The sequence below is a fragment of the Lepidochelys kempii genome, chromosome 2, assembly GCF_965140285.1.
Source record: "Lepidochelys kempii isolate rLepKem1 chromosome 2, rLepKem1.hap1, whole genome shotgun sequence".
Taxonomy (NCBI): domain Eukaryota; kingdom Metazoa; phylum Chordata; order Testudines; family Cheloniidae; genus Lepidochelys; species Lepidochelys kempii.
Window position 1 is genome coordinate 271,739,816 of NC_136381.1, and position 24,211 is coordinate 271,764,026.

Genomic DNA, 24,211 nt, shown 5'->3' on the forward strand with positions numbered 1-24,211 from the left:
AGGTGACTGTAATCAGCCACAAGGACTGTTCTGGTCTGTTCCTGCCTTAACATCAGTTCAGACACAGGCCGCCTGTCCGATGCGTTTTTACCAATGGCCCCTTAGGCCGCTCCTTTCTGGTATTCAAATAGGGTGGCTGACAGGATATGGTTAAATCATACAGCAATAAGTTTAATTAATGCTACATTATTATTCTTAGAATCATAGACTATCAGGGTTGGAAGGGACCTCAGGAGGTCGACTAGTCCAACCCCTGCTCGAAGCAGGACCGATCCCCAGTTAAATCATCCATTCTAAATTATATAAAATACAAACATAAAATCCTACTGCTACATGTAGCTCACAGCGGGGCCGTCGCAGGGGCCTGTAGCACAGCGCGGGGCTGCGGGGGGCTGTGCCCATGGCCCCGGGGGCTGCAGGGGGCTGTGCCCATGGCCCCGGGGGCTGCGGGGGGCTGTGCCCATGGCCCCGGGGGCTGCAGGGGGCTGTGCCCATGGCCCCGGGGGCTGGGAGGGGCTGTGCCCATGGCCCCAGGAGCTGGGGGGGGCTGTGCCCATGGCCCCGGGGGCTGCAGGGGGCTGTGCCCATGGCCCCGGGGGCTGGGAGGGGCTGTGCCCATGGCCCCAGGAGCTGGGGGGGGCTGTGCCCAGGGCCCCGGGAGCTGGGGGGGGGGCTGTGCCCATGGCCCCGGGGGCTGCAGGGGGCTGTGCCCATGGCCCCGGGGGCTGCAGGGGGCTGTGCCCATGGCCCCGGGGGCTGGGAGGGGCTGTGCCCATGGCCCCGGGAGCTGGGGGGGGCTGTGCCCAGGGCCCCGGGAGCTGGGGGGGGCTGTGCCCAGGGCCCCGGGAGCTGGGGGGGGGCTGTGCCCATGGCCCCAGGAGCTGAGAGGGCTGTGCCCATGGCCCCGGGAGCTGGGGGGGGGCTGTGCCCAGGGCCCCAGGGGCTGAGAGGGCTGTGCCCATGGCCCCGGGGGCTGGGAGGGGCTGTGCCCATGGCCCCGGGAGCTGGGGGAGGGCTGTGCCCATGGCCCCAGGGGCTGCGGGGGGCTGTGCCCATGGCCCCAGGGGCTGAGAGGGGCTGTGCCCATGGCCCCGGGGGCTGGGGGGGACTGTGCCCAGGGCCCCAGGAGCTGGGGGGGGGCTGTGCCCAGGGCCCCGGGAGCTGGGGAGGGCTGTGCCCAGGGCCCCGGGAGCTGGGGGGGGCTGTGCCCATGGCCCCAGGGGCTGCGGGGGGCTGTGCCCATGGCCCCGGGGGCTGCAGGGGGCTGTGCCCATGGCCCTGGGGGCTGGGGGTGCTGTGCCCATGGCCCCGGGGGCTGGGAGGGGCTGTGCCCAGGGCCCCGGGAGCTGGGGGGGGCTGTGCCCAGGGCCCCGGGAGCTGGGGGGGCTGTGCCCATGGCCCCAGGAGCTGGGGGGGGCTGTGCCCAGGGCCCCGGGAGCTGGGGGGGGCTGTGCCCATGGCCCCGGGGGCTGCAGGGGGCTGTGCCCATGGCCCCGGGGGTTGCAGGGGGCTGTGCCCATGGCCCCAGGGGCTGAGAGGGCTGTGCCCATGGCCCCGGGGGCTGCAGGGGGCTGTGCCCATGGCCCCGGGAGCTGGGGGGGACTGTGCCCATGGCCCTGGGGGCTGGGGGTGCTGTGCCCATGGCCCCGGGAGCTGGGGGGGGCTGTGCCCATGGCCCCGGGAGCTGGAGGGGGGGCTGTGCCCATGGCCCCGGGAGCTGGGGAGGGCTGTGCCCATGGCCCCGGGAGCTGGGGGGGACTGTGCCCATGGCCCCGGGGGCTGGGGGTGCTGTGCCCATGGCCCCGGGGGCTGGGAGGGGCTGTGCCCATGGCCCCGGGAGCTGGGGGGGACTGTGCCCATGGCCCCGGGGGCTGCAGGGGGCTGTGCCCATGGCCCCGGGGGCTGAGAGGGCTGTGCCCATGGCCCCGGGAGCTGGGGGGGGGCTGTGCCCATGGCCCCAGGGGCTGAGAGGGCTGTGCCCATGGCCCTGGGAGCTGGAGGGGGGGCTGTGCCCATAGCCCCAGGGGCTGGGAGGGCTCTGCCCATGGCCCCGGGAGCTGGGGGGGGGCTGTGCCCATGGCCCCAGGGGCTGAGAGGGCTGTGCCCATGGCCCCGGGAGCTGGGGGGGAGGCTGTGCCCATGGCCCTGGGGGCTGGGGGTGCTGTGCCCATGGCCCCGGGGGCTGGGAGGGGCTGTGCCCAGGGCCCTGGGAGCTGGAGGGGGGGCTGTGCCCATGGCCCCAGGGGCTGAGAGGGCTGTGCCCATGGCCCCGGGGGCTGAGAGGGCTGTGCCCATGGCCCCAGGGGCTGGGAGGGGCTGTGCCCAGGGCCCTGGGAGCTGGAGGGGGGGCTGTGCCCATGGCCCCAGGGGCTGAGAGGGCTGTGCCCATAGCCCCAGGGGCTGGGAGGGCTGTGCACATGGCCCCGGGAGCTGGGGGGGGCTGTGCCCAGGGCCCTGGGAGCTGGAGCGGGGGCTGTGCCCATGGCCCCGGGGGCTGGGAGGGCTGTGCCCATGGCTCCGAGCTGGGGGGCGGCTCACTCTGGCCTGTGATTTGCCCCTTAGTGAAGCTGTCGTGTTGCCAGTGGCTCCTCAGCTTGCAGCTGGGCCCTGGGCTGGGACCTAGGGGTTGCGAGGCCTCCGGCCACGTGGCCCAGGGCTGTGAGCACCACGGGCATCCCTGCAGCTCGGGCCAGCTGCCTGCCCTCCGGCCCGGCCTGCGCTGTGAGCCAGGCCCCTCAGCACAGGTCGGAGGCAGAAACCCCTCCTGGGTCTCGGGCCCCCCTCGGCCTCTGCTCCACGCAGGGCCTGGAGATGCCCCAAGTGCGTCGGATCCTGGCAGCAGGGAGAGCAGCTCCGGACCCCTGCTCCCTCCCCCTCCTGCCTCCTTCCCCTCCAGGCCCCCTCATTCTCCTGCCCCCGCCACCCCACTCCTACCCCCCTGCCCCACTTTCCTCCCTCTGCCGAAGTTGGCAGCTGCAGGCTGTGGGGCAGGGCTCAGGTGGGGTGGGCACAGGGGTTGCTCTGTCTCAGGCTGGGGGCTCCCGGCTTGCAGTGCAAATTGAGCCTGTGCCCCAGCCTGCCCCCACGGCTACACCGGCGTGCGCTGGCTGGGGACCCCGCTCCCACTCGCTGCCCTGCTGCGTTTCTCTTGGCGCCTGCTCTGTCTTTCAGGGCCTTGGGGCCAAGACAAACCTGGCTGGAGCCTCCACCCTGCGCGCAGCCAGTCCCTCTGTTTTCCTTTGCTCACTGCCTCTGCCCTCCTGCCGCCCGGCCTGGCCAGTGCCCACCTCTCCCCCTGCCTGGGAGCGCAGCCGTGGGGCCAGAGACCTTGCCCCACACAGCACGGCTGTCCCTCCGTGGGGGAGAGTGAGGGGGAGCCACAGCACATGGGGTCCCATCCGCATGCGCCCAGAGTGCGGCCTCCTCTGGGGTGGGGCCCAGGGCGGTGGGGATGTCTGGGATCCTCTGGGTTGTGAGTGTGGCTCCCGGAAGCCCCCTCTTCAGAGCTGGGGCTGGAGCTGCGGGGAGGGGGAAGCCAGGCCAAGGCCCTGACTGGCATGGCTGTATGTGACCCAGGCCCCTCCTCTGCTCTTCCCCTGCCCAGGTGATGCTGCCCCGCCATCGCCTTCTGAGCCCGAGTGAGAAAGAGAAAGGTTAACGGGGCCAGGCACCAGCTACTCGGCCTGCGCCATGAGCCGCTCCCAGGTTTCCTCCGGGATTCACCACATCGTCTCCTCTGCCTTCGAGAGCGTAAGTAGGAGGTGTGGACGGCTGGATCTACCCCGGGACCACTGGGCAGAGGCAGTGGCCAAGCCGTGGGGCCCAAGTGCAAAGCCTGGAGCTGCCCCGGGACTAGAGGGCAGAGCCAGCGGCCGAGCTGTGGGGTCCACGTGCAAAGCCTGGAGCTCCTGGAGCTGCCCGGGACCAGAGGGCAGAGCCGGCGGCTGAACTGTGGGACCCATGTGCAGAGCCTCAGGGTCCTGGAGCGGTGCTGGGACGCTCGGGGCTGCCCCCATGTGAGCAGCTGCCATCCAGTGTTTTGCCGGTGACTGGGCCCAGCAAGCTCGGCCCAGGGACCTGTATCCTCTGGCCCTGCTGGCAGGGTCACCCGATGCCCTGTGGAGGGCTGAGGATCAGCCCCAGAGAGGGTCCCTGTCACGAACCCACAGGCTCGGGGCTGCGCCCCCCAGCTTTGGAACTGTCTCTGGGAGGCCTCTTCACTGTGCCAGCCTCCCTGGGGGTCCCACTCTTTCAGGGTGAGCCGCGCGGTCTCACTGCCCCCTAGACTGGCCCTCTGGGCCTGCAGCTCCCCGCATGCCTCCGCGAGCTCCGGGCAGCGAGTCCCCCGGAGACAGCCCCTGAGGGAGACTTGGCCGCTGTGCAGGGATCTGGGCCCCTCGCCCAGCCCCTGGAGGGACCCTCCCAGCGCGGGCACAGCTGGGTTCAGTTGTTAGCTGGGGCCTGGAGTAGGGGGCCTTTAGGGCAGCCTGGGGCAATGAAGGGTGAAGCAGGGTCCGTCCTGGCCAGCCCCGAGCCCAGCCCGGCTGTGGGGAACCCTCGGGTCTGGCTCTGTCTGTCTGGGCGGCCTCCTTGGTCAGACTCTAGGTGGGAGCCCTGACTCCTTCCAGCCTCCGACTCTTGTCCCCACCTTCTCGCTCCCAGCCCTGAGTTCTCCAGTGGGGATCCTTGTTCCGCTCCCCCCTGCGGGGGCGAGGTCCATCCCCCTTGGGGCCATGGGCTCCTGGGTGTCCCTATCCGGGTGCTTGGATTTGCCGTTCTCATGCTTCACTGAGATGGGGACTGGGCCCATCCAGGGGACACCCACCCCTGTGTCTTTAGCCGGCCCTGAGAACAGACAGGCCCCTGAGAGCAGACTCTGCCCCGGCCTGGCACTGGGGGGGGCTGTGCTGGGTGGGCAGCCCCGGCCTGGGACTGGGGGGGCTGTGCTGGGGACTGGGTGGCAGGGCTGGGGCGCTGTGCCGGGGGGTTACATGCCGTGTTTCACCCTGGGTGGCGGTGGGCTCGGTTCAGCGTTTGCCTGGAGCCCCCCCCGGCATTGATGGGGCCCCGCTCTGGCTCGTGGCTCTGTCGCTCTGTCGCTCGCCGCGCCCAAGCCCGGCCACCCCGGCGCCTGCCCCGCACGGAAGCTGGTTGCCGGGTTATCGCCTCGGCGCATCTGCAGGTAGCGGGTTAATGATTCACCCTGGGAGCCCAGCCAGTGGGTGCCTGGCCCGGGCCGTTGGGCCAGCTCCCCATTGCTGAGGCAACAGCCGGCACGTGATGCGGGATGGGGCCTGCCGCGCGCCCTCCTGCCCCTCCGGCCGCCTCTGGGCGAGTCCTGCTGCCATGGACTTTCTGCTGGGCTGCCAGGTAGGACGCACCTGCTCCCTGGGCCCGGGAGAGGAGCTGCCAGGCCTGGCAGCTTCCTCCTGCAGCTCCTGGTGCACACCGTGCTGTGGGGGCTGCTGGGGGAGCCCCAGGGCAGGGCTGTGCCCACAGGGTCTCCCTACACCTCTGTTCCCCTCCCCAGAGACCGGCCAGAGCCAGCAGCACAGAGCGTGTCTGGCCCCCTTCACGCTGGCTGGGGGCTGTTCTGGGCTGGGCGAGCCGATGGCAGGGCCTGGCTGGGCTTATGGATGGGGCAGTGAGACAGGGAGGAGAAGGTGGAGGAGCTGGGGTGTGGGGCTATGGGAAGAGGTGGGACAGCAAGGGAGGATGTGGGGCACAATAGTGGGGCTCAGGCGGGGCTGGGCAGTGAGGATGTGGGGCAGGGCAGTGGGGTGGGCTGGGCAGTGAGGATGTGGGGCAGGCAGTGGGATGGGCTGGGCAGTGAGGATGTGGGGCAGGGCAGTGGGGCTCAGGCGGGGCTGGGCAGTGAGGATGTGGGGCAGGCAGTGGGGTGGCCTGGGCAGTGAGGATGTGGGGCAGGCAGTGGGGCTGGGAGCTGGGCTAGGCAGTGAGGATGTGGGGCAGGGCAGTGTGGTGGGCTGGGCAGTGAGGATGTGGGGCAGGCAGTGGGGCTGGGAGCTGGGCTAGGCAGTGAGGATGTGGGGCAGGGCAGTGTGGTGGGCTGGGCAGTGAGAATGTGGGGCGAGGCAGTGAGGCAGGCAGTAGGGTGGGCAGAGGAGTGAGGATGTGGGGCAGGCAATGGGGTGCACTGGGCAGTGAGGATGTGGGGAAGAGCAGTGAGCTGGGCTGGGTAGTGAGGAAGTGGAGCAGGACAATGAGGATGTGGGGCAGGCAGTGGGGTGGGCTGGGCAGTGAGGATGTGGGGCAGGCAGTCGGGTGGGCTGGGTAGTCCAGATGGGGAGCAGGCAGTGGGGCTGGGGGCTGGGCTGGACAGTAAGGATGTGGGGCAGGCAGTGGGGTGGCCTGGGCAGTGAGGATGTGGGGCAGGCAGTGGGATGGGCTGGACAGTGAGGATGTGGGGCAGGCAGTGGGGCTGGGAGCTGGGCTAGGCAGTGAAGATGTGGGGCAGGCAGTGGGGTGGCCTGGGCAGTGAGGATGTGGGGCAGGCAGTGGGGCTGGGAGCTGGGCTAGGCAGTGAGGATGTGGGGCAGGGCAGTGTGGTGGGCAGGGCAGTGAGGATGTGGGGCAGGCAGTGGGGCTGGGGGAGGTTGGGGTTGCGGTGGGGACGGGGTCACTGAGTGTTGCAGCTGGTTCAGGACAGCAGGGGTTGTTCCGGGTCACGGCGGGGGTTGGATGGGGAGAGATCGGGGGTCACAGTGGGGTGAGGCAGGGAGGTTAGGGGTCACGGCGGGGGTGGGATGCGGAGAGGTCGGAGGTCACGGCAGGGATGGGGTGGGGATGTCAGGGGTCACGGTGGGGGTGGGATGGAGAGGTCTGGGGTCGAAGTGGGGTGGGGCAGGGAGGTCTGAGGATGCGGTGGGGGTGGGTTGGGGAGAGGTCAGGGGTCACGGCGGGGGTTGGGGGGATGTCTGGGGTCACAGTGGGGTGGGTTGGGGAGAGGTTGGTGTCACGGCGGGGATGGGGTGGAGATGTCGGGGGTCGCAGTGGGGCGGGGCAGGGAGTTCTGGGGACACAGCAGGGGTGGGTTGGGGAGAGGTCGGGTGTCATGGTGGGGATGGGGTAGGGATGTCTGGGGTCGCAGTGGGGTGGGGCAGGGAGGTCTGGGGACGTGGTGGGGTGGGGTGGGGATGGCAGGGAGGGGGGGTGAATGTGGGGCGGCAGGGTGGGGAGGCAGGAGGGGTCACAGTGGGGTGGGGCAGGGAGGTCTGGGGATGTGGTGGGGGTGGGTTGGGGAGAGGTCAGGAGTCACGGCGGGGTTGGGGGGGATGTCTGGGGTCACAGTGGGGTGGGTTGGGGAGAGGTTGGGGAGAGGTTGGGGTCACGGCGGGGATGGGGCGGAGATGTCGGGGGTCGCAGTGGGGTGGGGCAGGGAGTTCTGGGGACACAGCTGGGGTGGGTTGGGGAGAGATCGGGGGTCATGGTGGGGATGGGGTAGGGATGTTGGGGGTCGCAGTGGGGTCGGGCAGGGAGGTCTGGGGTCATGGCGGGTATGGGGCGGGGAGGTTGTGGGACACAGCAGGGGTGCATTGGGGAGAGGTCAGGGGTCACAGTGGGGTGGGGCAGGGAGGTCTGGGGACATGGTGGGTGTGGGTTGGGGAGAGGTCAGGGGTCACGGCAGGGGTGGGGGGGATGTCTGGGGTCACAGTGGGGTGGGGCAGGGAGGTCTGGGGACGTGGTGGGGGTGGGTTGGGGGAGGTCAGGGGTCATGGCTGGGGTGGGATAGGGATGTTGGGGGTCACAGTGGGGTGGGGCAGGGAGGTCTGGGGATGAGGTGGGGTGGGGAGGGGATGGCGGGGAGGGAGGGGTCAATGTGGGGTCACGGCAGGGTGGGGAGGCGGGAGGGCTGCACGTCAGGCTCTCGTGGGGACAACGATGGGCTGGGGGCAGCGCGGGTGGGCTGGGGGCACTGCCTTCCACCCACAGCCCCTCTGCACCCCTCTTTGGGAAGGGCCATGTCCCGGGGCAGATGCTCCCTCCAGGGCCAGGGGTGGGGCCAGGACCCACAGCTGTTTCCTCCCTTGGCTAGTGCCCATGCCGAGGGACCGAGCAGACCTCAGGAGAAGGGGGCACCTGCCCCCAGCACTGCACCCCTGGGTGAAGGGGGACCTGACCCCCCACTGCACCCCTGGGTGAAGGGGGGCCTGCCCCTGCCAGCACAGCACCCTTGGGAGAAGGGGACCTGGTCACCCATAGCGCAGCATAGCCGGGGAGAGCGGGGCCCTGCAGTCAGGCCCCCAGCGGGGTGGGGGGCTCTGGGGGCCCCTCTCCGGCCCCATGGGGGCGGGGGAGTCCCGGGGCAGGCGTGGGACTCACCCGGAGATGCTCTTGGCGAGCCCGGGGAGAGCCGCTCCCGCGCAGAGGGCACCTTCAGGCGTGTGCCGGAGCTGGCGGCCGGCGGCCCCGGCGCGGGGAGCCTCCGTCAATATTTGGAGTGGCACCGAGGGAAGGAGCCGCCTGTCGCCTCCCGCTGCTCCCGTCCCTCCTGCGGCCGCGACCTTCCCGAGTCGGCAGAGCCCCATAAAGCTCAGCGCCGGCTGCCTGGCTGGTGGGGCCGGAGCGGGGCGCAGGGAGCAGCAGCAGCCCCTCAGCCCCTGTCCCCACGCTGCCCGGCGGCCCCCCCATGGCTCAGGTAGGAGGGGGCAGGGCCCCCCGGCCGCAGTGCGGGGAGCAGCCACCTCCGGCAGGGGGTGCGCGGCAGCCTGAGCCACACGAGCTGGGCTGGGGGGTGGAGGGGAGAGGAGATGCGGGGCTCCATCATTGGGGGAGAACGAGACGCAGGGCTCCATCGCTGCGGGGATTGGAGGAGAGATGAGACGCAGGGCTCCATCACTGGGGGTTGGGGGGCTGGAGTGGAGAGGAGACGTAGGGCTCGGTGGCTGCGGGGGCGGAGGGGGAGACAAGATATGTGGGGCTCGGTCGCCGAGGGAGGAGGGGAGACGAGACGTGTGGGGCTCGGTCGCCGAGGGAGGAGGGGAGAGGAGACGTAGGGCTCAGTGGCTGGGGGGGGCGAAGGGGGAGACAAGATATGTGGGGCTCGGTCGCCGAGGGAGGAGGGGAGACAAGACGTGTGGGGCTCGGTCGCCGAGGGAGGAAGGGAGAGGAGACGTGTGGGGCTCGGTCGCTATGTGGGGCAGAGGGGGAGATGAGACGTGTGGGGCTCGGTCGCTGAGGGAGGAGGGGAGAGGAGACACGTGGGGCTCGGTCGCTGTGTGGGGCAGAGGGGGAGACGAGACGTGTGGGGCTCGGTCGCCGAGGGAGGAGGGGAGAGGAGACGTGTGGGGCTCGGTCGCCGAGGGAGGAGGGGAAAGGAGATGCAGGGCTCGGTCGCCGGGGGGTGGGCAGACGGGGAGACGAAACCTGTGGGGCTCCATCACTGGGTGGGGGGTTGCTGCCCCAGTATGGCAGGCTTAGCGGGGACCAATGCTGCAGCCAGCCCCGCAGGTCCCCCCGGAGGGCAGAGACCTGTGGTCCCTCCTGCCGGGACTCCGGGGCACGAGGGCCCAGCCCTGCATTGTGGGGTCCAGAGGGGAGCTGGGGTGTCAGGCCCCCCCGGGGCACTGATCCCCCCCCCCCGCCGGGCCAGGCTGATCTCTGCCTGGCTGGGATGGAGCCGGTCACCGCTCCGCTCTGGGCCCCCACCGCACAGGGACTCCAAACCCCCGGGCAGGGCGGGCTCTCCGGGCTGCCTCGTGGGGCAGCGTCCGCCGGGCCTGGCACCTCGGGTACCGGCTGTGCGGAGCGTGTGACCGGCCTGGCTTCAGTGCAGCCGGCACTGGGCCGTGACCCCTCGGGGCCTGAGCAGGGGCTGGGGCTGGGGCTGGGGCTGGGGCTGGCTGGGGCGTACTTGGAAGGGAGACTCAGCAGGGCAGCCAGGCTGCTGCAGGGGACGCTGGGCTGGACAGGCTCTGGCCCAGCAGTGCTGGCCTCAATGCCCCAGTGCCGTTCGAGGGGCGCTGGGCTGCGGGGCGGGGGTTCGGCAGGGGCCGCTGGGCTGCGGGGCGGGGGCTCGGCAGGGGGTGGGGGCTGCGGGGAGCGGGGGCTCAGCAGGGTGCAGGGGCTGCAGGGCGGGGACTCGGCAGGGGGTGGGGGCTGCGGGGAGCGGGGGCTCAGCAGGGTGCAGGGGCTGCAGGGCGGGGGCTCGGCAGGGGGTGGGGGCTGCGGGGTGCTGGGCTGTGGGGCGGGGGCTCGGCCGGGGACGGGGGCTCGGCCAGGGGCTGTCGCGGCGGGGCTGCGGGGAGCGGGGTGGGGCCTCAGCAAGGGGTGGGGGCTGTGGGGAGACGGGTGGGGGCTCGGCAGGGGGCAGGGGCTCGGCAGGGGCGGGGGCTGCGGGGCGGGGGCTCGGCTGGGGGTGGGGGCTTGGCCGGGGGCGGTCGCGGCGGGGCTGTGGCGCTGATCCGGGGCATCTCTCGGCCCTGCGTTTCCCCAGCCGGAGGCGGAGGCCCTGGGCCCCAGCTCGCCCGCGGCGGTGGAGGAGGAGGAGACTGACCTGAACAAGACGCTGGGCGTGGAGCGCTTCGAGGAGATCCTGCACGACTCGCACCCGCGCAACGGGGAGGAGGCCGGCCGGAGCTACAGCGAGGAGGACTTTGAGTGTGAGAGAGGGCGGGGAGGGGCAGGGCAGGGGGTCCGGGGCCAGCGCAGGGGCAGGGCGCAGAGGACACGGCCCGTGGGGGCGGCCCCAGGCCGGTTCATTGGCTCCTGGGTGCCGGTGGGGAGATGCTCCGGCCTGGCAGCGCCGTGGGGCACCTGGGCCACGCTAGTGCCGGGCGAGCGGCTGACGGCATGTGGGTGCTGTGGAGGTGGGGGCAGCCCGGGGGCATGGTGTGGCGAGGCAGGGAGGCAGGCAGGGTCTGGCCCCAGCTCGGTGCCCATGCCCATGCCTTCTGTTCCTCCCAGATCACCGCCAGTCGTCCCACCACATTCACCACCCCCTCTCCACGCACCTGCCCCCTGATGCCCGCAGGAAGAAGGGGGGGCAGAAGGGCAAGAAGAAGCGGCGCCGGGCGTCGGTTCCAGGGGAGACTCCCACCATCGAGGAGGCGGAGGAGGATGAGGATGACACCTGTGACACGGAGCCAGAGCGGTCGGCCGAGGACCTGCCCGGGGGGATCCAGGTACAGGGCTGGGGGCCCAGCAGGGAGCGGGAGGGGTCAGCTGGAGCAGCGAGGGGGGCCCAGAGGAGAGGCTCTGGCAGCCAGGGCTGGGGCCACAAGGGCAGGACCTCCAGCCCCTGCTGTCGCCGCCGGTGCCCCAAGCCATGTCCCTTCTCAGTTCTTCTTGCAGGAGGATGAGGCTGCCGAGCGCCGCCCAGAGGAGCCCACGACCCCAACGTCTCTGCCGAGCTCCCCCATGGAGCTGTTGGGGGCTGCAGTTACGGACCCCAAGGGGGCTGGGTGAGTGAGCATCTGGGGACCGGCTGCACGGAGCAGAGCGGCAGGGGTCTTGGCACAGTGGGGCATCTGGGCGCTGGGGCTCAAGGGCTCCTCGGCTGCTCGCAGTGGGGCTGGACACTGCCCCAGGGGGCTGGTGGCAGGGCCCAGCCCGGGACCCCAGCTCTGAGGCAGGTGTCTGTTCCAGCCCCAGGCCCGAGGAGGACCGTGGGCCCGATGGGCCCAGTGCAGACGAGCCCAGCTGCCCAGGCCGCCCCGTTGCCAAGTCCCAGCTGGGGCACCGCAGCTACAACCTGAACGAGAGGCGGCGCATTGGCAGCATGACGGGAGTGGAGCAGGCCCAGTACCAGAAGGTGCCCACGGATGAATCGGAGGCCCAGACCCTGGCCTCGGCCGACCTGGACTACATGAAGAGTGAGTGCCCCAGGCCCTGCCAGGGAGGAGGGGCGTGGGCCGGGGACATGGCCCCGAGCTGATCTGTGTGGATGGTGCAGCATCGGGGCACCAGCTGTGTAGGGCAGGGACTGTCTCTGGACTGGGTGTGTTCAGCCCCTGGCACAGAGGGGTGCTGGGGTGGGGTGGCCACGTGGGCGCGATGGGAATACAATCAGTGGAGCTCCTCGCCAAGCCAGGCCAGGGGGAGCCACCCGCAGGCTGCGTGTCACCGGTACCCTGGGGGCCCAGGCTTCATGGGGGGGCCCCACAGCTTGACTGAGCCTCCCTGGTGGATCCCCTGTGCTGGGCCAGGGAAACTCACTGCCCCCCTGGACACCCCTCTCCACACACACACACACATTGCACTCATGCAGCACAGACAGGATGCCTCAGCACCACGGCCTGGGGCAGCCGCTGGGCAGCTCTGCAGCGATTCCCCTGCAGGAGCTGGGCCTGGGGCAGCCGGACAGCTGGGGCAGGTGTGCGATCCCACATGCCCCTCCCGCCGGCGGGCAGCGACCAGCGGCTCCCTCGCCTGCGCCAACAGGAGGAGAAGCGGCGGCGGAGAAATGCCTCCAGCTTCCCCCAGCGCCAGGCTCAGCACCGCTGCCTGTCTCCCCGCAGGCCACAGGTTCGAGGACGTGCCTGGGGTCCGACGGCACCTGGTCCGCAAGAGCGCCAAGGGCCAAGTCGTGCACGTCAGCAAAGACCACGCGGAGCCGAGCGCCCGGCACAGGAAACACGACCGGCAGCCACACGAGGTGACTGGGGTGGGGCCACAGGGGCAGGGGATGGGGGGGGCACAGGGAGCAGGGGATGGGGGTCATGGGGGAGATGGGCACCATGAGGGCCAGGGGATGGGGTTGCAGGGTGGGGTGGGCCTGGGGAATGGAGTGCCATGGGGGGAAGGGGAAAGGTTTGGGGTCCATGGGGGGGGCAGGGTCTGGGAGATGGGGTCCCATGGGGGGGCAGGGGCTGGGGGCTGGGCACTGTGGGGGCCGGGCTGTGGGCTGGGATCCGTGCATGGGGGGCAGGGGCTGGGGGACGGGCACCAGGGGCACAGGGTCTGGCAGCCGTCCAAGGGGACCCCAGCCCCACCCCCTGAGTCCCACGGACCCTACCTCTGCCCCGGCAGGTCTTTGTGGAGCTGAACGAGCTGGTGGTGGACAAGAACCAGGAGCTGCAGTGGAAGGAGACAGCACGCTGGATCAAGTTCGAGGAAGATGTGGAGGAGGAGACCGATCGCTGGGGGAAGCCCCATGTGGCCTCCTTGAGCTTCCGCAGCCTGCTGGAGCTGCGCAAGACCCTCTCCCATGGTAGGTGGGAGGGGTGCAGCCAGGGGTGGGAGGTCCCGGCCAGGCCTGGCTGCGGCTCGGGCGGATGGGTAGAGCGGGGTGGCACCTCGGCCTCTCTGCTTAGCCCTCGGCTCTGCCCCCAGGGGCCGTGCTCCTGGACCTGGACCAGAAGACGTTGCCGGGGGTGGCGCACCAGGTGGTGGAGCAGATGATCATCTCAGACCAGATCCGGGCTGAGGACCGCGCCAACATACTGCGGGCACTGCTGCTAAAGCACAGGTGACCTGCCCGCGCGCCCTGGGGCCTGGAGAGGGAATCGCCCCAGGCTAGCGCCATGCGGCTGCTCACTCCCTGCTGGGGCCTGGCGTGGTCTCTGGGGCCTGGGGGAGGGAGCCGTGTGCACACACCCAGCCCCCTGGGGCCTCGAGCCAAGTGCCAGGGCCGCCCGACTGTCCCACTGGCGAGTGCCTGTTACGCTCCCGGGCATCACTTGGGGCGAAGCCCAAGGCTGTGCTGGGGTGGTGGGTGCAGGCTCTTTGCCCCACCCGCACCCAGTCTGAGAGTAGGCTGCAGACACCTGCGGCCCGTCAGGGCCCTGGCCGGTTTGAAGGGGGCTCAGGGAGAAGGGAGGGGGAGGCGGCCCCCCGCTGAGGTCTGTGCTAGCGGATGCTCCAGGGAGACCCCGAGTCCCAGCGTGCAGCGCGCTGGCCGGCCGGAGAATGGCCGGCCGGGGCCCAGAGTCCCTGGCGCGCGCAGGCGGCAGACCCTTCCCCTGGCTTCGTCCTGCAGCCACCCAAGTGACGAGAAGGATTTCTTCCCCCGCAACATCTCAGCCGGCAGCCTGGGCTCCCTGCTGGTGCATCACCACAGCGCCAACCACGTGGGCGAGGGCAGCGAGCCCACGGTCACCGAGCCCCTCATCGGCGCCCACCCTGCTGAACATGAGGCCAGGGTCGAGGTGGAGCGGGAGGTGAGTGGGGGCCTTGGTGCTGTGTGCCCGAGTACCCTCTTCCTGAGCCCCCAGGCCCCCTCGGGCCCTCTTTTGCCTTCCTGACCCCCCCCAGGGCCCCTTGTCCGCCTTCCTGACCTCCACGGGGCCCCTCATCCTCCTTCCTGAGCCCCCATCCCCCTTCCTGACCTCCCCAGGGCCCCTCATCCCCCTTCCTGAGCCTCACCCCCACCAAGAGCTATTGCCCCCCCTTGCTGAGCACCACTGAAGCCCCTTGTCCCCTTTCCTGATCCACCCAACCACCCTGTAATGATGCTGCCTTTGGCGGGACACTTCTGAGAGTGTCAATTCAGGACAAATTGCTTAGAGCAGGGCAGTTACAGCCCCAAACTGGAGTTCCTTTACTATTAAGGAAAACCCAACCAGCCAGCCAGAGAAGACTTTGGTTTTACCCCACTGGCTAGCCACAAGTCATACAAGCAATTCCCTTAGACACTCCCGTTTCCCAGTATCACCACCAGGGCCACTCATTATGGGGACGAATGGTTATGAAAACCAATACCCCAGTAAAAGAAGAAAGGTTCTCTCGATCCTGAAGGACCAAGCCCCAGACCCAGGTCAATATACAAGTCAGATCTTACCCACAAATCACGTGTTCCCAATCCTTTAGAATCTAAAATCTAAAGGTTTATTCATAAAAGGGAAAAGATAGAGACGAGAGCTAGAATGGGTTAAACGGAATCAATGACACACAGCAATGGCAAAGTTCTTGGTTCAGGCTTGTAGCAGTCATGGAATAAACTGCGGGTTCAAATCAGGTCTTTGGAGAACATCCCCAGCTGGGATGGGTCTTTCAGTCCTTGGTTCAAAGCTTCAGCGTAGCAAAGTCCCTCCAGAGGCAGGAAGCAGGACTGAAGACAAGATGGAGATGTGGCATCAGCCTTTTATATACTTTTCCAGGAGTAAGAACCCCTCTGTGTTCTTACTGTGGAAAATTACAGCAGAATGGAGTTTGGAGTCACATGGGCAAGTCCCTGCATACTTTGCTGAATCGCAAGGCGTGTCTGCCTTCTCGCAATGGGTCAGTGGTATCGCTGATGGTTCTTAATGGGTCATCCAGCAGGCTGGGCAGAGCTGACACCAACTTGTCTGGGGTGGCACCCAGAAGCACAGCACACGTTTGAACTACAGACAGGATAGAGCCAATATTCATAACTTTAACTACAAAAATGATACCCACATATAGACAGCATCATCATAACCAGCCAACCATAACTTGTCAAAAGGCAGGTCTTCACTACCCACCCGCAGGTAGTGATCGATCTATTGGGGATTGATTTATCGCGTCTTGTCTAGATGCGATAAATCGATCCCCGAACGCGCTTCCCGTCGACTTGCCGATGTTCTCACGGCCAGGTAAGTCGACCTAAGGTCCGCCGACTTCAGCTCTGCTATTCGCGTAGCTGAAAGTTGGGTATCTTAGGTCACCCCTCCCCCAGTGTAGACTAGGGCATAGACACCTTATTTGACCCCCCTTATGCAAGATTTGGTGCCACTACAGGACCTTGGTTGCAATAATGATCTATACGGTCCCAGCTTATGTCAATAACATCGCACTCCCATAGAGTAGTTCAAAGGGAGCGAACTCTGTAGACTCTTGGGGCACACTCCTATATGCGTACAATAGATCCAGCAGCATAACATCCCTGTCATTCTGGTGTCTATCCATGTACATCTTCAACATAGACTTCAGGGTCCCATTGAACCTTTCCACCAGACCATTAGTTTGGGGGTGGTAGGGAGCAGCTTTCAGGTGCTTCACCCCACATAATTCCCACAACTGCTTGAAAAGCACAGACATAAAATTAGAGCCACAGTCAGACACTATTTCCTCGGGAAAACCTGCCATGCTAAAGAGAGAGAACAAGGCCGTTGCCACTGTCTCTGCCTCAATATTACACAATGCGACAGCCTCAGTGTATCTGGTAGCAAAACCTACCAGCACACGGATGTATTTCTTCCCATTCCTGGAAGGTTTTGGGAGTGGTCCCACAATATCCACAGACACCCTGGCACAAGCCTCCCCAATAATGGGCAGAGGCTGGAGGGGCCCCTTGCTAGGCCCCCTTAACCCCTTACGCTTCTGGCACAGTTCACAGCTCCTGCGGTACTCTCAGTGACCTTCAATAAATCAAGCACTGCGATAACTCTCAGGTACCACAAGCTGTTTGCGAACTCCTGTTTGGGAATGCTTCCTTCCCCTAGGAGGCTCCCTATACAACAGCATGAAAAACCTGCCTCTCTTCACTAGCTGGGATCTGACTTTGAGCATCATTCCTGGCTCTCTCTAGTGATACATCACTCCGCTGGGCCATAATGAATTCCTTCTGAGTTTCATTTGAATTCAGAACCACCTCCGATATCTCAGACAAATCCTCGCCTGACTCAGCCTGAGAGACACTCTGTCTGTTTGCAGTCCTCCTCACTGCCATCAATTAGGGTATCTGCCACAGACCCAAACTCTCTTTGCAACCTGGTTACCACATTAACTTGGCCAGGCACCTTCAGTAGGTTATTTCCTACCAAAACATCAGCTGGAATTAAATCCCGGACAGCAGCCTTCACATCCCCTTTATGGCCATCCCACGCAAGGTGGATTCTAGCCATCAGCAGGTCCACAGAGTATTCAGATTGTGCCACTACCATCACATACTCCCCTGGCAACATCTCCTCTGGCTTCCCCAGATGTGCCTTAGCTAGAGTCACATCAGAGCCAGAATCTCGCCACCCCGTGCATTGAACGCCATTGACCTTTGCCTTCTTAATAAACTGCTCACTCCCCTGCCATGCCTCAGTCCTGACATAACTGGTGAGCTCGTCACCTCCTCCCATGCCACTGCTGGGCTTGCCCCTGGACTCAAGGTGGTGCTATTGTAGCTTGGGTCAGCCTGGGGGCTCAGAGTAATGGAGTTGGCATTTACCGTGGCTTTTGGGGTTGGTGGTTTTGGGCTGGCCTTCAGGGCCAGGCAGTCTGGTTTCATGTGGCCAAGCACACCACAGTGATAGCATTTAACCTGTTTATTCTTGGGGTGAGAGTTCCTACCCTCTGGGCCCCCATGAGCTCCTTTATAAGAGTCAGGGCCTGGTTTCCTTTCAAATCCTTCCCTTCTCTTGAACTGGGGAGAATGGTGATTAATTTCCCCCTGGGGTTAATACCCTTCCCAAGCCCTGTTTTGGGTATGGGCATCTGCAAATTCCGCAGCTTGTAGGTCTGACTCAGGGTCCCTATCACACACAGCTGCTCTCACCTGGTCAGGCACAATGTCTAAGAACTGTTCCAAAGTTATTAACTTCAGCAGTTTTTCAAAACTCCCATGCGTCTTTGCTCCCACAACCCACTTTTTAACAAAACCCATCAGCTTATGAGCACATTCTACAAAAGTACCATCATTACACATTTTAAACTTTCTAAACTTAACCCGGTAAGACTCAGGGGTGACCTTGAATCGCCTTAACACAGAATTTTTAAACAGCACATAATCTAAGGCTTCTTGTTCCCTTAATTCATTTAATACTTCCCTGGCTTTTCCAGTCAATTTGGTCAGCAGGACAGGCATTTGCTACTCATCTGGGATCCCATGCAGAGCGCATAGATGTTCAAAGGTAGACAGAAATTCTGCTATGTCTTCAGTATCTTTGTAAATGGGACAGATCCTTTCCCAGTTTCTTTCGTTATGGCAGGGAAGCGTAGTACCAGGTGGCGATGACTTTCTCTGCTCTTCCAATACTTGGAGCTGAAGTCTGGCCATCTCCTGTTGCATCTGGCGAGTTTTCTCCTCAGCAGCCAGCAGCTCCAGATGCCCCCTAAGAGCCCGTTCCTCTCTCTCATCAGCCTCTCTTTCCAATTTAGCATTTCTTCCTTAGCTTCTTTCTGTCTCTCAGCAGCTTTTCTTTCCAATTCAGCATTCTTTTGCTTTTCCAGCAATCAAATATCTGGTAGTTTCTGTTTATGCTTAAGTTGCAGTTTATTTGCTGCCTTTTGCATTCTAATTGCTTCTGCAGCTTCTGTAGCGTCAGGTAAGGGCTGTGCTCCTGCCTCCTGATCACTGGCCATTAACCGATTTCTCAGTTCTTGATTTGTAGCTTTCTTTCTAAAGCTTATCCCCTTTTCTGAACACAAATCTTCCAGGGCTTTTTTGTCAAGGCCCTCATATGCTCTTTGCTCACCCACTGCAACTGCTCTTTAACCAATCAAACTCTCAATACCAAAGTTCAAATTTGGATAGCGTGGGGTTCTGACCCAAAGCTTAATTGACCTGGTTCTGTGGGTCCAAGCGTGACTACACCACGGTGACAATGCTGCCTTTGGCGGGACACAACTGAGCGTATCAATTCAGGACAAATTGCTTAGAGCAGGGAAGTCACAGCCCAAAGCTGGGTGTCCTTTATTACTAAGGCAATGTCAGCCAGCCAAACTGAGATGACTTCGGTTTTACCCCACTGGCTAACCAGAAGTCATACAAGCAATTCCCTTAGACACTCCCGTTTCCCAGTATCCCCACCAGCGCCACTCGTTATGGGGACGAATGGTTATGAAAACCAAACAGCCCAGTAAAAGAAAAAAGGTTCTCTTGATCCTGAAGGACCAAGCCCCAGACCCAAGTCAATATACCAGTCAGATCTTACCCACAAATCACGCTGTTGCCAATCCTTTAGAATCTAAAATCTAAAAGTTTATTCATAAAAGGAAAAAGATAGAGATGAGAGCTAGAATGGGTTCAATGGAATCAATGACATACAGTCATGGCAAAGTTCTTGTAGCAGTGAAGGAATAAACGGCAGGTTCAAATCAAGTCTCTGGAGAATATCCCCAGCTGGGATGGGTCTTTCAGTCCTTTGTTCAGAGCTTCAGTTTGTAGCAATGTTCCTCCAGAGGTCAGATGGAGGATTGAAGACCAAATGGAGGAGATGCAGCTGCCTTTTATACTCTCTCTCGTGGGTGGAAACCCCTTGGTTCTCCTGTGTAAGATCACAGCAACAAGATGGAGTTTGGAGTCACATGGGCAAGTCACATGTCCATGCATGACTCAGTTCTTTACAGGCCGACGCCGTTGTTTACATGTTAGTTTGAATGTTCCCAGGAAAGCTCAGATGTGGATTGGTGTCTCCCAAGGTCCATTGTGCGTTAAGTGTTTCTTGATTGGGCACTTACTGAGAATACGTTTCAGAGTAGCAGCCCTGTTAGTCTGTATTTGCAAAAAGAAAAGGAGTACTTGTGGCACCTTAGAGACTAACCAATTTATTTGAGCATAAACTTTTGTGAGCTACAGCTCACTTCATCGGATGCATTCAGTGGATGAAGTGAGCTGTAGCTCATGAAAGCTCATGCTCAAATAAATTGGTTAGTCTCTAAGGTGCCACAAGTACTCCTTTTCTTTTTACTGAGAATAGTCCCTTCTCAGGAAGCTGACCAAATGCTTCTCTGAGGCTACTTAGAATCAAAACATATTAAGATACAAGGACATAGCCAATATTCATAACTTCAACTACAAAAATGCTACACAGACACAGACAGCATCATCATAACCAGCAAATCATAACCTCCCCATAATGACAGGTTTCAGAGTAACAGCCGTGTTAGTCTGTATTCGCAAAAAGAAAAGGAGTACTTGTGGCACCTTAGAGACTAACCAATTTATTTGAGCATGAGCTTTCGTGAGCTACAGCTCACTTCATCGGCTGTAGCTCACGAAAGCTCATGCTCAAATAAATTGGTTAGTCTCTAAGGTGCCACAAGTACTCCTTTTCTTTTTGCGAACCTCTCCATAGACACCTTACACGACAACCTTTGTACAATATTTGCTGCAAATATATACCAGTGTCTGGAACAATGATCTATATGGTCACAGATTATGTCAATAACATCACATGCCCCCCTGGGGCTCCTTGTCTCCTTTCCTCAACAGTTTTCACAGCGGAGAGAGGTAAATAGTGGGGTCCCCCAGGGATCTGTCCTGGGACCAGGGCTGGCCAGCAGATTAAATTTGCAGATGTTACAAAACTACTCAAGATAGTTAAGTCCAAATCAGACTGCGAAGAGCTACAAAAGGATCTTTCCAAAGTGGGTGACTGGGCAACAAAATGGCAGATGAAATTCAATGTTGATAAATGCAAAGTCATGCACATTAGAAAACATAATCCCAACTCTACATATGAAATGATGGGGTCTCAATTAGCTGTTACCAGTCAAGAAAGAGATCTTGGAGTCAGTGTGGATAGTTCTCTGAAAACATCCACTCAATGTGCAGCGGGAGTCAAAAAAGTGAACAGAATGTTGGGAATCATTAAGAAAGGGATAGATAATAAGACAGAAAATATCATATAGCCTCTATATAAATCCATGGTACACCCACATCTTGAACACTGCATGCGGATATGGTCGCCCCATCTCAAAAAAGATATATTGGAATTGGAAAAGGTTCAGAAAAGGGCAAAAATGATTAGGGGTCTGGAATGGCTGCAGTATGAGGAGAGATTAATAAGACTGGGACTTTTCAGCTCGGAGAAAAGACAACTAAGAAGGGATATGATAGAGGTCTATAAAATCACGACTGTTGTGGAGAAGGTAAACAAGAAAGTGTTATTTACTCCTTCCCATAATACAAGAACTAGGGGTCACCCAATGAAATTAACAGGTAGCAGGTTTAAAACAAACAAAAGGAAGTATTTCTTCACACAATGCAAAGTCAACCTGTGGAACTCCTTGCCAGAGGATGTTGTGAAGGCCAGGACTGTAACAGGGTTAAAAAAAGAGCTAGATAAGTTCATGGAGGATAGGTCCCTCAATGAATCATAGAATCATAGAATCATAGAATATCAGGGCTGGAAGGGACCCCAGAAGGTCATCTAGTCCAACCCCCTGCTCGAAGCAGGACCAATTCCCAGTTAAATCATCCCAGCCAGGGCTTTGTCAAGCCTGACCTTAAAAACCTCTAAGGAAGGAGATTCTACCACCTCCCTAGGTAACGCATTCCAGTGTTTCACCACCCTCTTAGTGAAAAAGTTTTTCCTAATATCCAATCTAAACCTCCCCCACTGCAACTTGAGACCATTACTCCTCGTTCTGTCATCTGCTACCATTGAGAACAGTCTAGAGCCATCCTCTTTGGAACCCCCTTTCAGGTAGTTGAAAGCAGCTATCAAATCCCCCCTCATTCTTCTCTTCTGCAGGCTAAACAATCCCAGCTCCCTCAGCCTCTCCTCATAACTCATGTGTTCCAGACCCCGAATCATTTTTGTTGCCCTTCGCTGGACTCTCTCCAATTTATCCACATCCTTCTTGTAGTGTGGGGCCCAAAACTGGACACAGTACTCCAGATGAAGCCTCACCAATGTCGAATAGAGGGGAACGATCACGTCCCTCGATCTGCTCGCTATGCCCCTACTTATACATCCCAAAATGCCATTGGCCTTCTTGGCAACAAGGGCACACTGCTGACTCATATCCAGCTTCTCGTCCACTGTCACCCCTAGGTCCTTTTCCGCAGAACTGCTGCCTAGCCATTCGGTCCCTAGTCTGTAGCTGTGCATTGGGTTCTTCCGTCCTAAGTGCAGGACCCTGCACTTATCCTTATTGAACCTCATCAGATTTCTTTCGGCCCAATCCTCCAATTTGTCTAGGTCCTTCTGTATCCTATCCCTCCCCTCCAGCGTATCTACCACTCCTCCCAGTTAAGTATCATCCGCAAATTTGCTGAGAGTGCAATCCACACCATCCTCCAGATCATTTATGAAGATATTGAACAAAACCGGCCCCAGGACCGACCTCTGGGGCACTCCACTTGATACCGGCTGCCAACTAGACATGGAGCCATTGATCACTACCCGTTGAGCCCGACAATCTAGCCAGCTTTCTACCCACCTTATAGTGCATTCATCCAGCCCATACTTCCTTAACTTGCTGACAAGAATACTATGGGAGACCGTGTCAAAAGCTTTGCTAAAGTCAAGAAACAATACATCCACTGCTTTCCCTTCATCCACAGAACCAGTAATCTCATCATAAAAGGCGATTAGATTAGTCAGGCATGACCTACCCTTGGTGAATCCATGCTGGCTATTCCTGATCACTTTCCTCTCATGCAAGTGCTTCAGGATTGATTCTTTGAGGACCTGCTCCATGATTTTTCCAGGGACTGAGGTGAGGCTGACTGGCCTGTAGTTCCCAGGATCCTCCTTCTTCCCTTTTTTAAAGATTGGCACTACATTAGCCTTTTTCCAGTCATCCGGGACTTCCCCGGTTCGCCACGAGTTTTCAAAGATAATGGCCAATGGCTCTGCAATCACAGCCGCCAATTCCTTCAGCACTCTCGGATGCAACTCGTCCGGCCCCATGGACTTGTGCACATCCAGCTTTTCTAAATAGTCCCTAACCACCTCTATCTCCACAGAGGGCTGGCCATCTCTTCCCCATTTTGTGATGCCCAGCGCAGCAGTCTGGGAGCTGACCTTGTTAGTGAAAACAGAGGCAAAAAAAGCATTGAGTACATTAGCTTTTTCCACATCCTCTGTCACTAGGTTGCCTCCCTCATTCAGTAAGGGGCCCACACATTCCTTGGCTTTCTTCTTGTTGCCAACATACCTGAAGAAACCCTTCTTGTTACTCTTGATATCTCTGGCTAGCTGCAGCTCCAGGTGCGATTTGGCCCTCCTGATATCATTCCTACATGCCCGAGCAATATTTTTATACTCTTCCCTGGTCATATGTCCTACCTTCCACTTCTTGTAAGCTTCTTTTTTATGTTTAAGATCCGCTAGGATTTCACCATTAAGCCAAGCTGGTCGCCTGCCATATTTACTATTCTTTCGACTCATTGGGATGGTTTGTCCCTGTAACCTCAACAGGGATTCCTGGCTATTAGCCAGGATGGGCAGAGATGGTGTCCCTAGCCTCTGTTTGCCAGACGCTGGGAATGGGTGACAGGGGTGGATCACTTGATGATTACCTGTTCTGTTCGTTCCCTCTGGGGCACCTGGCATTGGCTGCTGTCAGAAGACCTGTCTGACCCAGCCTGGCTACTCTTATGTTCTTAACCACCCAGCCCACCCCCGGGCCTTTTGTCCCCTTTCCTGAGCACCCCGCCCCAGGGAGCTCTTGCCCCTGTTTACCTTAACTCTGACACCCTGTCCCCGCTCCGGACTCTGCCCAAGACCCCTGGGCCCTTGGCTTGGTGGCTCGGCTCCCACCCCATGGCGGGGTTTTTACCTGGTGTTCCCTGTTCCTGTCTCACAGCGAGAGAGCCTGACCCCAGCACCCCCAGCTGGCATCACGAGGTCGAAGTCGAAGCATGAGCTGAAGCTGCTGGAGAAGATCCCAGAAAACGCAGAGGCCACGGTGGTGCTTGTGGGTAAGGGCAGGTGGGGCTGGCTGGACAGAGGGGCCGAGGGGCCCAGGGCCGAGGCTGTGCCGAGCCCGCCGGCCGATGGGGGGCAGGGTTGGATGTGGCAGCCAGGCCCTTCTGCGGGCGAGTGTTGACTCGGTTCCCCCTCGCTGGGGGCCGCCAGTGAGCGCTGACTGGCCTGTGGCCCGCAGGCTGCGTGGAGTTCCTGGACCAGCCCACCATGGCCTTCGTGCGGCTGCAGGCGGCCGTGGAGCTGGACTCAGTGCTGGAGGTGCCCATCCCCGTCCGCTTCCTCTTCGTGCTGCTGGGGCCCAGCAGCGCCAACATGGACTACCACGAGATCGGGCGCTCCATCTCCACCCTCATGTCCGACAAGGTAACTCCCCCACCTGCCGGCTCCCCCCCTGCCTGCCGGCTGCTCCCCCCGGCTCCATCTCCACCCTCATGTCTGACAAGGTAACCCCCCCTGCCTGCCGGCTCCCCCTCCGGCCTGCCGACTTCTCCCCACAGCTCCATCTCCACCCTCATGTCCGACAAGGTAACCCCCCCGTCTGCTGGCTCCCCCCCTGCCTGCCGGCTTCTCCCCCCGGCTCCATCTCCACCCTCATGTCTGACAAGGTAACCCCCCCGTCTGCTGGCTCCCCACAGCCTGCCTGCTCCTACCCCCGCCCCAGTTCCATCTCCTCCTGATGGCTCCCCCCCAGCCCGGCC

General features: G+C 61.9%; 1 protein-coding gene across 11 annotated transcripts in view; it reads left to right on the forward strand.

Annotated features, from left to right (window-relative positions):
- The window catches only part of SLC4A2 (solute carrier family 4 member 2), a 104,121-nt gene that overhangs the window by 61,603 nt on the left and 18,307 nt on the right, over positions 1-24,211 (forward strand). For 7 of the 11 annotated variants that reach the window (XM_073334968.2, XM_073334970.2, XM_073334969.2 and 4 more), the window contains 11 exons: positions 3,605-3,750; positions 10,457-10,622; positions 10,927-11,144; positions 11,302-11,423; positions 11,608-11,834; positions 12,480-12,616; positions 12,991-13,171; positions 13,294-13,429; positions 13,940-14,120; positions 23,392-23,506; positions 23,692-23,876. In XM_073334968.2, the coding sequence (XP_073191069.1) occupies positions 3,691-3,750; positions 10,457-10,622; positions 10,927-11,144; positions 11,302-11,423; positions 11,608-11,834; positions 12,480-12,616; positions 12,991-13,171; positions 13,294-13,429; positions 13,940-14,120; positions 23,392-23,506; positions 23,692-23,876 (1,728 nt within the window). In that variant the 5' untranslated portion in view covers positions 3,605-3,690. Of the gene's footprint in view, positions 1-3,604; positions 3,751-5,193; positions 5,371-8,425; positions 8,660-10,456; positions 10,623-10,926; positions 11,145-11,301; positions 11,424-11,607; positions 11,835-12,479; positions 12,617-12,990; positions 13,172-13,293; positions 13,430-13,939; positions 14,121-23,391; positions 23,507-23,691; positions 23,877-24,211 lie in introns of those variants that run through there. The other 4 variants (XM_073334966.2, XM_073334975.2, XM_073334967.2 and 1 more) reach the window with 3 other exon arrangements.